The sequence below is a fragment of the Monodon monoceros genome, unplaced genomic scaffold (genome assembly GCF_005190385.1).
Source record: "Monodon monoceros isolate NGI ecotype Baffin Bay Population unplaced genomic scaffold, NGI_Narwhal_1 Super_Scaffold_3, whole genome shotgun sequence".
Lineage (NCBI taxonomy): Eukaryota > Metazoa > Chordata > Mammalia > Artiodactyla > Monodontidae > Monodon > Monodon monoceros.
Genome location: NW_021703780.1, coordinates 65055766 through 65068555, shown reverse-complemented (window position 1 = coordinate 65068555; position 12790 = coordinate 65055766). Strand labels below are relative to the sequence as shown.

Below are 12790 nucleotides of genomic sequence, written 5' to 3'. Positions count from 1 at the left end.
TGTTTCAGAGGAGCAAACTGACCACGCCTAGGAGTGGGCCACGCATCAGCGCTCCCTTGTGGTGGGTCATTACCTTGCCCCAGGGCCAGCGTGGGACAGGGCCTTGCAGAGGTGGGGGGTCTGCATGGGGGCAAGTGCAGAGAGGTTGGCACAGACTGGCCCTAGCTCAACTGGGAGGATTTGGTTTATTGTTTTGTACTGGGTTGTGTGTCTTTTGAAAAACAAGGGATTGAGCCTTTTTATGACATGGATTTTACAGTGTAACGAGGCTGCGTGATTTCCCATTCTCAGCAGCAAGTGCACTTTTTACACTAATTGCATAATTAGACATAATGTACTAATTGCGGTAATGGATGACAGTCAACTAAACTTTAACTTTAAAAACAGGGAGGCGTTGCTGGGGGTGGAGGTGGGGGCTTTGTGCCCCTGTGAGTTTTTCAAAGGGAATCTGCTGGTGAAAACTCCTAGCAGCTTCCTCTTAGGGGCCAAGTGGCCATAGAGCCACCAGGGCCTTCCCACCTTGTGATCTAGGCTACACCCCCTCCGTCCCTGAGGACCACCCCCCACTCCACCCCCAGCCACCTGGGTATCTACCTCCCTTCCTTTCAGAACCTGTCCCCCCAGCTTCCCTTCTGCCCCCCACAAGCCCCTGTGCTCCTGCCACTGAGCAGTCCATTCCCTCCCCCCAGCCCAAGGGCACCTGCCATTACTCTTGCCTAGAGTCCCTTATACCCCAGTCACCCCCATGTCTGGCAAACTCCTGCCCAGCCTTTCAAACTCTGCTTAGATGGCCTCTCCCCTGAAAAGCCATCTCAGTCTTTTCCTTCACACTCCCAGCCCCCGCCCTCCCCAAGCAGGCCAGTCTCACTCCCACATGTCTCCTGCTCACCTCTCCCCACCGCCACCCCTCTGCCATTAGCAGTCCAAATAGACATCTGTCCCCTCTGGTGGTGAGTCCCAGGAGGGCAGGGACAAGGTCTGGTCCATCTCTGCTTCCCCAGCCTCAAGAGACCCAACAAGATCCTGTGGCATGAACATGAGTGCCCCAGTGGGGATGTAAGGACATGGGGTGGGGGTGGGGAGGAGATGGGGCCATTTATGGGCCACCAACCCAGGAGGGCCACATCCTTATCTGTTCCTGAAAGCCAGGTCAGCACTGCCTTTGTGTCCTGTGTCACAGCCCATCATGGGCCACATTGTAATGGCCTGGGTAGGCATCTGTGACCCTCTCTAAACAGAGTGTTCATTCTAGGAAATCCCCATTCAATATGAAGGTTAGTTATTAATAATGTGACAACCAGCATCACAATATACAAACCCTGCTCGTGACGTGACACCACATACAGCTAACTGTGGAGCCAACCCACCACAGGATGGTGGCAGGGTGGCATGGCCACGTGGGACCCTAACGTGGCAGCTGGTGATTGTCAGCATCTGATGAAGCACGCAGCCGAGTGGCCCATAGCCCACTGCCTGTGTGCCGACTGTGTGCTCTGAGGGCTCTGGGGACCCCTTGCCCTTGTCCTACTGTAAGCCCCACACCAGGTGGGCCAGAGAAGGGCCACAACCCCTGCCCCAGGGAACTTTCTGCCACACACACAGTCCAGGGCCTGGTGTGTCCCTAGAGCAGCGGGGTCAGGGTTTTCGTGCACCTGCTGTGAGCGGCCCCAAAGGAACTGGGCTGTGGGGCTCAAGGTTGGTTGGGTGTGGGGAGCATCCAGGATGTGCAGCCTGTCCTGGATCTGACCTGAGTGCTCTCAGTGGGAGGGTCTGCAGGTACCAGGCTACTCCATCCACCCTATGGTCTTCGAGGGTGATTATTAGCAGCTATGTCAATACCCTTGATATTCCCCACGAAGGCAGGAGACAGGGGCAGCAGCCTGGCGGGAGGGCAGGGGCCAGCATTGCCCTGACTGACTGGGGTCCCTGAGCTTGTCACTACCAGTCCCTCCATCCCTTCACCTCCCTCTTGGCCCAGCTCAGGATCTCTGGGCCACCACGAGCCCCCTATCCTCCCACTTAAGGCTCCCCTGATCCCTGGCACAAGTGTACCCCTTTTAGCAGCTGGCCCTTGTCTCCAACTCCAGATCCTGCGGCCACTCCAGTGCTTGCCCATGCAGGCCGGCCTAGGGAGGCCAGCCCACCATCTCTAGGGACCTGTTGACATGAGGGCTGGGCAGTTAAAACTCCTACCAGCTGCTCCTTTCAGTACCAGGGACCAGGCACTGAGACATGGCTAAAGGGGGCTGGAGAAGAGCAAATCCCCCAGGAAAGTCATATCATGGGGTTCAGCTCCCCCCACCCTTCCTGTACCCTGCTCAGCACCCTGGGCAGGGGAAGGGGGCAGGATGCTGAAGCACCCAGATGAACCCCCAGCTGAGCTTGGGCCTTTCAGGAGACAGGTGGCAGCAGGGCCCAGCCTGCATCAAATCTTTCTCATTCCATTTTCTTTCTGATTTAATTTTCCAGAGATTAGGGCCCGTTCACCTTCGCTGCAGAGAGGAGCCTCGCACGCGTGCCTGTTTTTACTCCCAGGGTTGGGTGGTTGGTTAGTTGATCAGGCTGGTTCTGCTGGTCCTCCCCCTCCTCCCCTCCAGAATGGCCCTCCTGCCTTCCACAGGCCTCAGGCTTTCAGCATCACTCTGGGTCCCCCAGGCCCCTTTCAGGACCCCCAAATTCCCAGCTGATACCCTGTGCCTCACCTTCAAGTTTGGGGACAAATGCAGGGAAGAGAACTGCACAGAGTGTGACCTAAAGCAAACACTTTGGATAAGACAGACTATTCTTATCTGAGCTCTGCCGTGTAACATATCCTCTCTGGCCCTCAGTGTCCCATCTGCTAAACGGGTGTGATCAGAACGGTCCTTCCTCAGGGGTTGTACGTCAGCGAGGTCAAGTTTGTGAAGCACCTGCCCTTGGGTGGCTAGAGCCATCACTTGGCAAACAGGGCTGTATCTGCAGCCTCCACAGTCCCTCTTCCCTCCTTCCCCCTCCTCTCCCTTGCTGTCCTTGCCCTCCTTTTCGTCTCCATTTCTCCCACCTTCCTCCTCTCCCTGGGCAGGTTAGGTGCTGGCTTAGGTCCAGGACCCACTGCTGCTGACCTTCTGGGACTTAGCAAAATGCCTCAACAGTCTGATGGGGGCCTGTCCAGGTCACTGGTTCTGGGGCCTTTTGTCTCCTCTGGTGGCTGTCTCTATGTTCAGGTGCCTCAGACCTTATTCCCCTCCCAGTCAGAACTGTTTAGAGCTGTGAGGATGAGGCTGGCTCCATCTGCCCCTGCAAGCATCAAGCATCCAAGCTTCCTGTCCAAGGTAACTGTTCCTCCAAGTGTTCTCCATGCTCACCTCCCCCTTATGTAGGGACAGCTCTGGAAGCAGGAGGCTAGGCAGAGGGCCCGGGGCCCCTGACGAGGCCTTGGCCCCCACAGGCCCTGGAAATTCCGAGGCCAAAAGGCAGGTTGGCCAGACATGCTGCCTAAGAAAAGAATTACTAGAGCTGAGAGAGGGTTGGGATCAGGGCCAACACTGCCGGGGGGCGGGGGGGCGGGGGGGTGTTACAGGAAGTGGGTGGGGGGGAGATGAGAGACATGGAAGGACAGGTCTTGATAACTGGTAGGGGGTGCCTTCAAGGGGAGGAGGATGCCCGGGCAAGCACTGGCCATAGGTATACGGTACAGGATGGGGGAGCCAGGAACTCCTGGGAACGAGAAGCTGCAAACGGCCTCCTGAATTATCCCTCGGGGCCTCAGCTGCCGCTGCTCTCCCTGTTCCTCAGCCCCTCTGTCGCTGTGTCTCCTGCCCTACCCCACGTGTCCACCTGGCTCCAGCCAGCCTGTCCCCTAGTCTGCTACCCTGTGCCACTACCATTCCCCATCTCCTCTCTCATGGCTGCCATGGAGCTGTCACAACCTGTAGACCTGCGGGCCCCCGTTTCTCTCCTTGGTCCGGCTGCCTGTGCAGAGCCGGGGGCCACGCAGGCTGCGCTGCTGTGGGGGCCATTGGGTTTTTCCAATTGCCTCTCTGGGCCGAGGACACCGGCGGGCATGCAGTCCTGCTGTGGTTGTTGAGGTCCTGCCCCCGGTGCACCCTGGCCTTCCTGTTGCTTCTGAGCTGACCCCAGGGACCAAGGCTAGAGGCTGGGGTTGAGGGGAACCAGCCCTGGCTATGCCCTGGAGCTGCCCTGGGCTCTCCTGGGCTTCTTCCTGGGCCTGCAGGTGGAAAGCACCTCCCCGGACCACATCAGTGGAGAGATGACCTATCCCCCAGGGTGGGACCATCTGCTGGGCTGTGTCATTTGGATCTCTGGGACACAGGGTTCAGCTCAGGGCCCCACCCCAGGGGACAGGGACAACTGGAGCAGGTCAGGGGGAATGTTGAGAGGGGTGAGGCACCTGGCATGGAAGGATCGAGGGCTGTTGCATCTCAAGGGCTCATTTGGGATTGGGGGACAGGCTTGGCTAGTAGCTCAACCAGCCTCTGCAGTTCTGGAATTCTGCCCTCATCTCACCAGAAGCTTCTTCTAGCCCATTTCCCTACCCTCACTCTAGGGAGGATTTAGATAAGCGGGGAAAGGCGGAGGGGAAGTAGGCACAGCGTAAGCAAAGGTGCAGCAGTGGGAATCAGCATGGGCTAGGGACCCAGAGGCCTGCATGCAAGTGCCAGGTCAGTGAGCTGGAGAGGCCTCGAATGCTGGCACCAGGGCCCAGCAGAAGGATGTCATGGTGGGTCATTGGGTAGACCCAGGAAGAAAGCATGGCAGATGCAGCCCCAGGCTCCAAGGGACAGCACACCTGCAGGCAAAAGTGGTGGAGTCAGACCTAGGTCACACTGGCTCCAGAGCTCTGCTCCTGAACATGGAATTGGGCATATGCATTGGCTGAGGGTCCACTGCACACAGGCCTGGTGCCTGGGGAGAGATGGAAGGGAGCTGGCCATGGCTGTACCCTATCCATGGTGTCCCTGTGTCTAGGCTCCCCTGTTATCACCACCAGGGCCGAGGCCAAGGTGCTGGGGACAAAGACAGGTTAGCTGATGGCGGGGGGTGCTGTCCAAGGAGGCCCTGGGTAGGGCTGGAGGGAGACAGACCCAGGGAGACCAAGGCTGCCTGCCCAGGAATGGGAGCCGATGACTTTGGATCCTAAGTGTGCAGATCTAGCCAGGAGAGAGTGGAGGCAGGGAGGGGACTGTGATTCCTTCTGCAGAATTCTGGTGATCCTAAACAATAGCAGTAGTGACAATAGTATAGGCTCCTCGTGGCGTGAATCTTTTGGTCCTTGGTCCGCCTGTGAGGGGAGGACTGCCATTCCCTCATTTAATAGATCGGACACTGAGGTTCAGAGATGGGGTATTTCTTAGCAGGGTCCCTGCTTCCAAGCCCTTGCATCAACTGTCAGGGTCCTCGGGTGTGACCCTGCCACCTGGAAACCCACTCCCTCTGCAGCCCCTGAGCCCTGGTTCACTCACCATGCCAGGTTGCAACGGGCATCCTGGACCCAAAGGGGAGGGACCCCCAGGTTCCCTAAGGAGAGTTGTCAGGAGGCTGCATGGTCCAGCTTCCAATACTGGGGCTGCCGCCACTGTGGACAGCCCTGATTGGGGCACCCGGGAATGACCTTGACAGGGGAGTCAGTTATGGAAACTTTATCCCCTGCCCTGAGAAGCCAGGTGGCTGCGCCCCCTGCTGACGCCAGTGGGCCGTGGTGTGCTCAGCCGAGGTTTCAGCCGATGTGGCTGAGACGAGGCCTCGACACACCCAGGGGCAATGGTCCAAGATTGGGAAAGGGTGTATTTTTAATGTCTTGAAACCTGGGAAGAAGGTGTCAGGGAGGATGGGTGACTGGTTTTTCCACTCACAGTCGTGTGGCCTTGACCTGTCCTCTCCTATTTCTGAACCTCGGATTCCCCAACTGTGGGCACCAGGCACCAGGCTCCCTGCATTTCTCAGTGATCCCCAGGGTCTGACCCCTCCTTGGCCTCAGCCTCCATCGCTGTCTTCCATCCGGGGGCCTCTGTCCTGAGGCAGGCCCTGGGGGGCCCAGGGAACAGCCTGGCCTGGTGCCCACTTGGGGCCTCCATCCTCCCTGGCCGTTTAGCCAGGCCTGCGACTCGCCCTGTAATCGCTGCTTCTCTGTGGGAAGGAGCGACTTCACCACAAATTATTTTGTTCCAAGAGAAGGACAAAAAGAAAAGAGATGCCGGAGGGATGGGGGGCGGTGGGAGGAGGAGATTGCCTGAGCCAGCTTTGAGCGGTGCTTTAACCCTTGCACTGCCAGGTGCTGGGTGGGCAGCAGAGCAAGGGCTCTGGAGGCACCTGGTCCCCCACCTCCTCCCTCTGTCAGATGCCAGAGGCCTTTATCTCCCCTCATCTGGCTGTCACTCTACCGACCTTATCTCCCCAGCCTGTCTGTCTCTCATCAGCGGCCTCTCCCACCTCCTTATCTCCTCCTCGTCACCTCCTTTTTGTGTCCCTGCACATCCCTCCACTTCTGCACAGCCTGATGGCAAAGTCTGGTGGCAGCAGCTCAGTTGTGGCGACCAGCCTGTGACCTCTGGTGAAGGAGCCAGCTTGCAGCACAGACTTCCTGGGGTAACCTGGATGGACACATGGACTCATTCAGGCTCAGAGGCACATGCAGGGGTGTGCAATGCATACACACACATATGCACACACACATGCACGTGCGCACACCCAAGACCCCAGCCATGAACAAAGACGCCCACAGAAACCTGCTTCTACAATTCCCATACAGCCCCCAGTCTTTATCTAGTGGCCCTAACCCCACCCACCCCAATACTCAGGCTCGTGCACACAGATGGATGTGCGTTGAGCCATAACACACACATTCACACATGCAGATGCAGACTGTCAGATTTACACCCCCAAGTGCATGTGTGCACAGGCTGACCCCACCGCCCCCCCGAGGAAGAAGGAGGGGGCGGGTTCATTCCCCCCATATGCCTCTTCCTCCCTGGTCCCTGCCCCCATATTCTGTGCCCAGAATGACAGAGGAGCCCCTAGGGGCACCCAGAGCTCCTGCAGTAGTTTCCGCAAATGCCCTGAGGGAGCACCAGCGAAAGGGGGCATGGATTCCTGAGCCTGTGTGGAGAGGTGGCTGTGTGTGTGATGCATGTGTGAGCGTGTGGGCTTATGTACACACGTGGGTGTGAGAGCATCTTCTTGTTGGTATGTGGTATACAATGTGTGTCTGTTGGCTCCATCTCCTCCGGACACCCTGCCTCCCATCCAGCCCACCCTCCCCACTCTGCTGCTCTTAGCCACCCTGAACTGATCAGGGAGGTGCTGCTTATGGCCCCTGGAGGAGGAGCCCTGAGTCCCAGAGAAGGTGGCGACAACCTTGTCCCACCAAACACACACAACCAGTGCAAGTTGTGGAGCTCATGGCCTTGCGCTTCTTCCAAGTCTATCTGAGCACTGGGCCTAACCCCAGACCTCCCTGTTCTCTCTCAGTGGCCAAAGCCAGGGTTGAGGTGGGGGTGAGGACTTTCTGTGGTGAGCTATGCAGAGAGGGTATACGGGCACCATGACATGGGAATGTGGGACCACCCTGGCCTCACCCCAGGCTTCTGCTTCTTTCCAGATCTACAAAGACAACAGGAATCTGTTTGAGGTGCAGGAGAATGAGCCTCAGAAGTTGGTGGAGAAGGTGGCGGGGGACATTGAGAGCCTGCTGGACAGGAAGGTGCAGGCCCTGAAGGTAGGTGCGGTTGTTTAGGTTGAGAGAAGACCAGGCAGAGTGACCTGCACTGTGAGGGCAATGTCCCCACCCACCATGAACACACAGCCCTCCTGGCCCTCTGAATTCAGGCTGGGCCATCACTGGCAGAATGTGCCACGTGGACTGTGGGCAGCTGCGGCAGGAGCAGGATAGTTTCATCTGGAGTAGGCTGCGTGAGTGGTGACCTGGGGCCTCGGGGGTCCTGTGTGGGTATGATGGCAGGCCCCACCTCTCCCTTCTGTCGGGAAGGTGGGCTGCAGGCTGAGGCGGACGGAGTGTGGAGGGCCCTGAATGCCTTGCAGAGAAGGCTAAGGCCACATGATGCTGGGAGCTGGAGCTCCAATTCTGCCCACGATTTCTCCACCTCCCTCTGGGCCTTAGTCTGCCCATCTATACTGAGTGTGCCTGTGAGCTCCAAGGCACCATGGTCCTGTGAGATTACAGGACCTGCTGGTCCACCCTGACCAGGTCTCTGAAGCCCACAGACCCCAGTACTCAACCCACCCCAGGGAGAGCAGGTGGGAAAGGGCTTCTGGAGATGTAAGGTGCCCTGGGCAAGTTGTGCAGTAAGGAAAGGAGGGGGGTTCAAGCTTCCCTCAGATCAGAGGCATAACTGCTGTTGCCCAAGCCTGTGTCAGAGAGATGAGTCCATTTAAAAGGAATGAAGTACTGATACACATGACAACATGGATGAACGTGAAAACATTACACTAAGGGAAAGAAGCTCATCACAAAAGACCACCTATTGTGTGATCCCATTTCTGTGAAATGTCCACAATAGGCAAATCCATAGAAATGGAAAGTACATTAGTAGCTGCCTAGGGCTGGAAGGGAGGGGATAGGGAGTGTCTGCTAACGGGTACAGGATTTCTTTTGGGGGTGATGAAGATATTCTAAAATTAGATTGTGGTGATGGTTGCACAACTCTGAATACACTAAAAAAAAACACTGAATTGTATACTTTATGTGGGTGAATATTACGGTATCTCAGTAAAGCTATTTTTTTTTTTTAAATGAGCAGGGCCTCACATGCCATGCCCAGGCTTGGGCCAGAGGCCTGGCAGGGTCAAGTCAGAGCAACCAAACCCCCACCACATCCAGGCCCAGGGAGGGAACTGTGACCCCCTTCTCCAGGAACTGGGCCCTACTGTCCCCCTGAGATCCCCTGCCTGCCCCTGTGTGACCTGGGATCATGGACTAGGGAAAGGCTGGCCTCCTGGGACCAGAGGAGGTGGGCCCTGAAGGCCTCCCACCCAGTGTGGAGCCGGAGGACCCAGAGCTGGGCCCAGCCTGACCTTGGGGATCTCCTAGTCACAGGTGGGGACAGTTGGGGGAGTGAACTGTCATGGGGAGGAGGCAAAGCCAAGCCTTCAGCTGGGCCGGCCGTCCCTGTGGGTGTCCAACAATGTCCCCCTGGTTGTAGGAACCATCTGCTTGCCTCACGTAGCCAGCACGCCATGTCCCACCTTCTTGCCTTTCCTAGAACTGGGCACCACCTGGACACTCTCCCCTCATTTCTCTTGTTCTCTGTCTCTTAGTCTCTCTCTCCCTGCTTCATTCCAGACCCCCTATTTGCCCACTACTTCCTTGCTTTGCTGCGCTCCCCAGCCCAGGGCACAAAGTACAGGCCACCAGCCCTGAACTTGTGTCGAAACCATCTGATAGATTTGGGAAGGGGCACCCTTCACGCCTTTAGGCCTGCCTCCCACCCCAGCTTCAGGACGAGTTGCCTTGCCAGGGGGTGCTGAGTGGTGGCAATGACAGATGCCCGACCTGCCCGCTCCATATGGAGCCCAGGGCCCAGCCCCTGCCCATCCCCTCTGAGCATCACAGGGCTGGAGTCGTTCCCCAACCTTCTTTCCCCACTCCTCGAGGAACAGGCAACCCTGACAGCTTGAGGGTGGGAGAACCCAAAGCCCGGGGTCCCGACCTGAACTCTCTCCCTATACCCCACATGGCAGACTCTGCCCGGTGAGGCAGTGCAGATGTCTGCCTCCTTCCCACTGAGTCTACAGCCCAGGCACCCGTGGCCTGGTACACAGTTGGTTCTCAAGGGAGGAATGATAGGAAAAGGCACTCACTGATTAGGTACTCAGCGTGTGCTGAGTCTGTCACACGTCATTCTCACAGCAGCCCCCTGAGAGAGACACTGAGACTCGGACATGCCATGCATTAGGCCAAGATATGGCAGAGCCAGGATTTTAACCCAGGTCACTCTGACCCTGAGCCAGGCCCTTGACTGCCCACATTAGTCCGGAGGTGTGCATGGAGCCCAGCACTCTCCTGGCCAGTGAACTTTCCCTACTGCAGTGCCCCCAGCTCCGGGCCCAAAAGATGCTCCTGTCCATATCCCTAGGCGAAGGAGAGGACTGTCCTTTTCCTGCCTTGGTCCTAATTGTTCAAGATGAGCTTTGGTCTTAATTATGTTTTAAATTTGCTTTTAATCAAGTTCTGGCTCTTTTCTCCTTTCCCATATTTGTTTGCAGCCTGAGTACATATGGAGGGAAGAATGTTGGGGGTCTGGACCCCTCCACACTCCAGTGTCCCTCTCTCCCTAGACCCCATCCAGTAATCCAACTTAAATCCCCTTGCTCTGGTATGGAATTTTAATGTGGGGCTTGCAAGGAGGGAACTGAGCAGCGCAGGACGGAAGTTCATTGTCTCATCTTATCAGGGATAATCAGATGTTTGTAACAAGTTTCTCCAAGCTACACAGAGTGTTTTTCCAGGCCAAGAATCAGGCAGAGCAGGCCAGGTCAGGGACTTTGCAACACAGGCAACCATCAGCCCCAAGTCCAGGAAACCTGCTGGGGTCTCAGCTTAGGAGATATGGAGGGAACCTGCTAGGAACTTCTGCTATCCAGGCAGATGGGTCCTCTGAGCCAGGCCTGCTCTGTTAGGGTCTTGAGTCCCAGGAGGGGTAGGGAGGTGCCTAAGTTCTTTTTTTTAAATTAATTAATTAATTATTTATTTTTGGCTGCATTGGGTGTTTGTTGCTGCGCGCGGGCTTTCTCTAGTTGCAGCGAGCGGGAGCTACTCTTGTTTGTGGTGCGCGGGCTTCTCATTGCAGTGGCTTCTCTTGTTGCGGAGCATGGGCTCTAGGCACGTGGGCTTCAGTAGTTGTGGCACGCGGGTTCAGTAGTTGTGGCTCACAGGCTCTAGAGCTCAGGCTCAGTAGTTGTGGCTCACGGGCTTAGTTGCTCCGCGGCACGCGGGATCTTCCCGGACCAGGGCTCGAACGCATGTCCCCTGCATAGGCAGGCGGATTCTTAACCACTGCGCCACCAGGGACGTCCCAGGAGGTGCCTAAGTTCTTATAGCACATTGGAGGCAGAGCTGGGCCCAAATCAGGACTCTCCTGTCCTCCTAGCTGGGGCCTCTCTCAGAGCCCCTTTCTCAGAAAAGTCATCTCTTGGTTGTATTCCTTCCTCCATCCATTCTTCAACATTCACTAAAGGCCTACTGTGTGCCAGGCTGGTGCTGGGGATGCAGTGGGAAAGGACAGGCCTTGTTCCTATCTTCATGGAGCTCCCAGTCGCATCCCATCCCAGGCCTTAGTTTCTCCCTCTGTAAAATGGGGACAGGAGACTGTCCCTGCCCAGTACTTCTGGTTTCACAGCTCCAGGAGTCATCATTTATAAAGGCCACAGTGAAAACAGTGTCTCTGAAGGTTGTGCCACCTTCAGCACCATTCCTGGCACCCCTGCTGTGTGGCTCAGGGGAGAGGCCATAGGAGGAGGTGAGGAGTGACCCCAGTGTGGGGCATTCCAGCCTGCTCTCAGGGGACAAGGCCAAGGGCAGTGTGGCTCAGTGGGCTTGGTTCCTGGAGAATGGGAAGCCCAGGGCCAGAGCAGCCAGGCCAGAGCAGGTTCTTAAGGGACATCAGTGTGGCAGCTAGAAGCCTGAACTCAGGGACACCCTTTCATCTCCAACCTCAAATAAGCCAGAGGCAGTGAAGAGTCCTGGCTGAGATCCAGGACCCAGAGACCTTGGCCCCTGAGCTCTGCCCTCCCCACCATGCCCATGTTTCTCATTCTCCACCTCAGCTACTTCTCACTGTCCCAGGGGCCAAGACCCTTCCAGATGCCATGCCTTTGCACCTTTGCCTTCATGCAGTGTTTTTGTTTTGTTTTTTATATATCTTTATTGGAGTATAATTGCTTTACAGTGTTGTGAATCAGCTATATGTATACATATATCCCCATATCCCCTCCCTCTTGAGCCTCACCCCTCTAGGTTGTCGCAAAGCACCGAGCTCATCTCCCTGTGCTATGCAGCAGCTTCCCACTAGCCATCCACTTTACATCTGGTAGTGTATATATGTCAATGCTACTCTCTCACTTCGTCCCAGCTTCCCCTTTCCCCCACTGTGTCCTCAAGTCTGTTCTCTATGTCCATGCAGTGTTTTTAACCCTGTTGGCACATTGGAGTCGCCTGCAGGGCTTTTAAATCATGATGCCCAGGCCCCACCCCAGACCAAGTATAGCAGATCCTGTAGGGGTGGGGCTGGGCTTCAATATTTTTCAGTGCTCCGCAGATGATTCAGTGTAGATTCAGAGCTCAGGACATTTCCCCTAAAATGGCAGAAATAATTCCTTCCCACGATTACTGGCCTCTTTCTGAGTGCCTACCAAGTATGCAGCCTAAGATGAGCCAGAACACTTCAGAACTCTGCAAATCCTCCCTACGACACAACTCTCATCCCCATTTTATATTTGAGGAAACAGCCCCAGCAAGGTTACACCACTGGCCCCAGGTCTCACAGCAAAACCAGACTACAGATCCAGGCACTTGGGCTCCAAACCCCAGATACTGCCCCTCGACACTGCCCTCCTCCGTGCTACCGCGAGTGGCCACATGGCACTTGCTATCCACAGGGGGACAGGGCCAAAGGAAGAGAAGATGGGTCCCCTCTGGCAGGGGCTTGCTCTGGGATGACCTAGTGACCTTGGGCAAGTCCTTTTACCCCTGCAGCATCTTCCTTGGGCAGTGGAGACAAGACACTGAGCAGCCCTCTCAGCCCACGCCCATGTTGCCCAAATGGATGGGACAGGG

General features: G+C 56.4%; 1 protein-coding gene across 5 annotated transcripts in view; it reads left to right on the top strand.

Moving 5' to 3' along the window:
* CACNA2D2 (calcium voltage-gated channel auxiliary subunit alpha2delta 2) overlaps positions 1 to 12790 on the top strand; it is a 138238-nt gene that overhangs the window by 60121 nt on the left and 65327 nt on the right. For all 5 annotated transcript variants that reach the window (XM_029242944.1, XM_029242943.1, XM_029242942.1 and 2 more), the window contains exon 3: positions 7598 to 7714. In XM_029242944.1, the coding sequence (XP_029098777.1) occupies positions 7598 to 7714 (117 nt within the window). The remainder of the gene's footprint in view (positions 1 to 7597; positions 7715 to 12790) is intronic.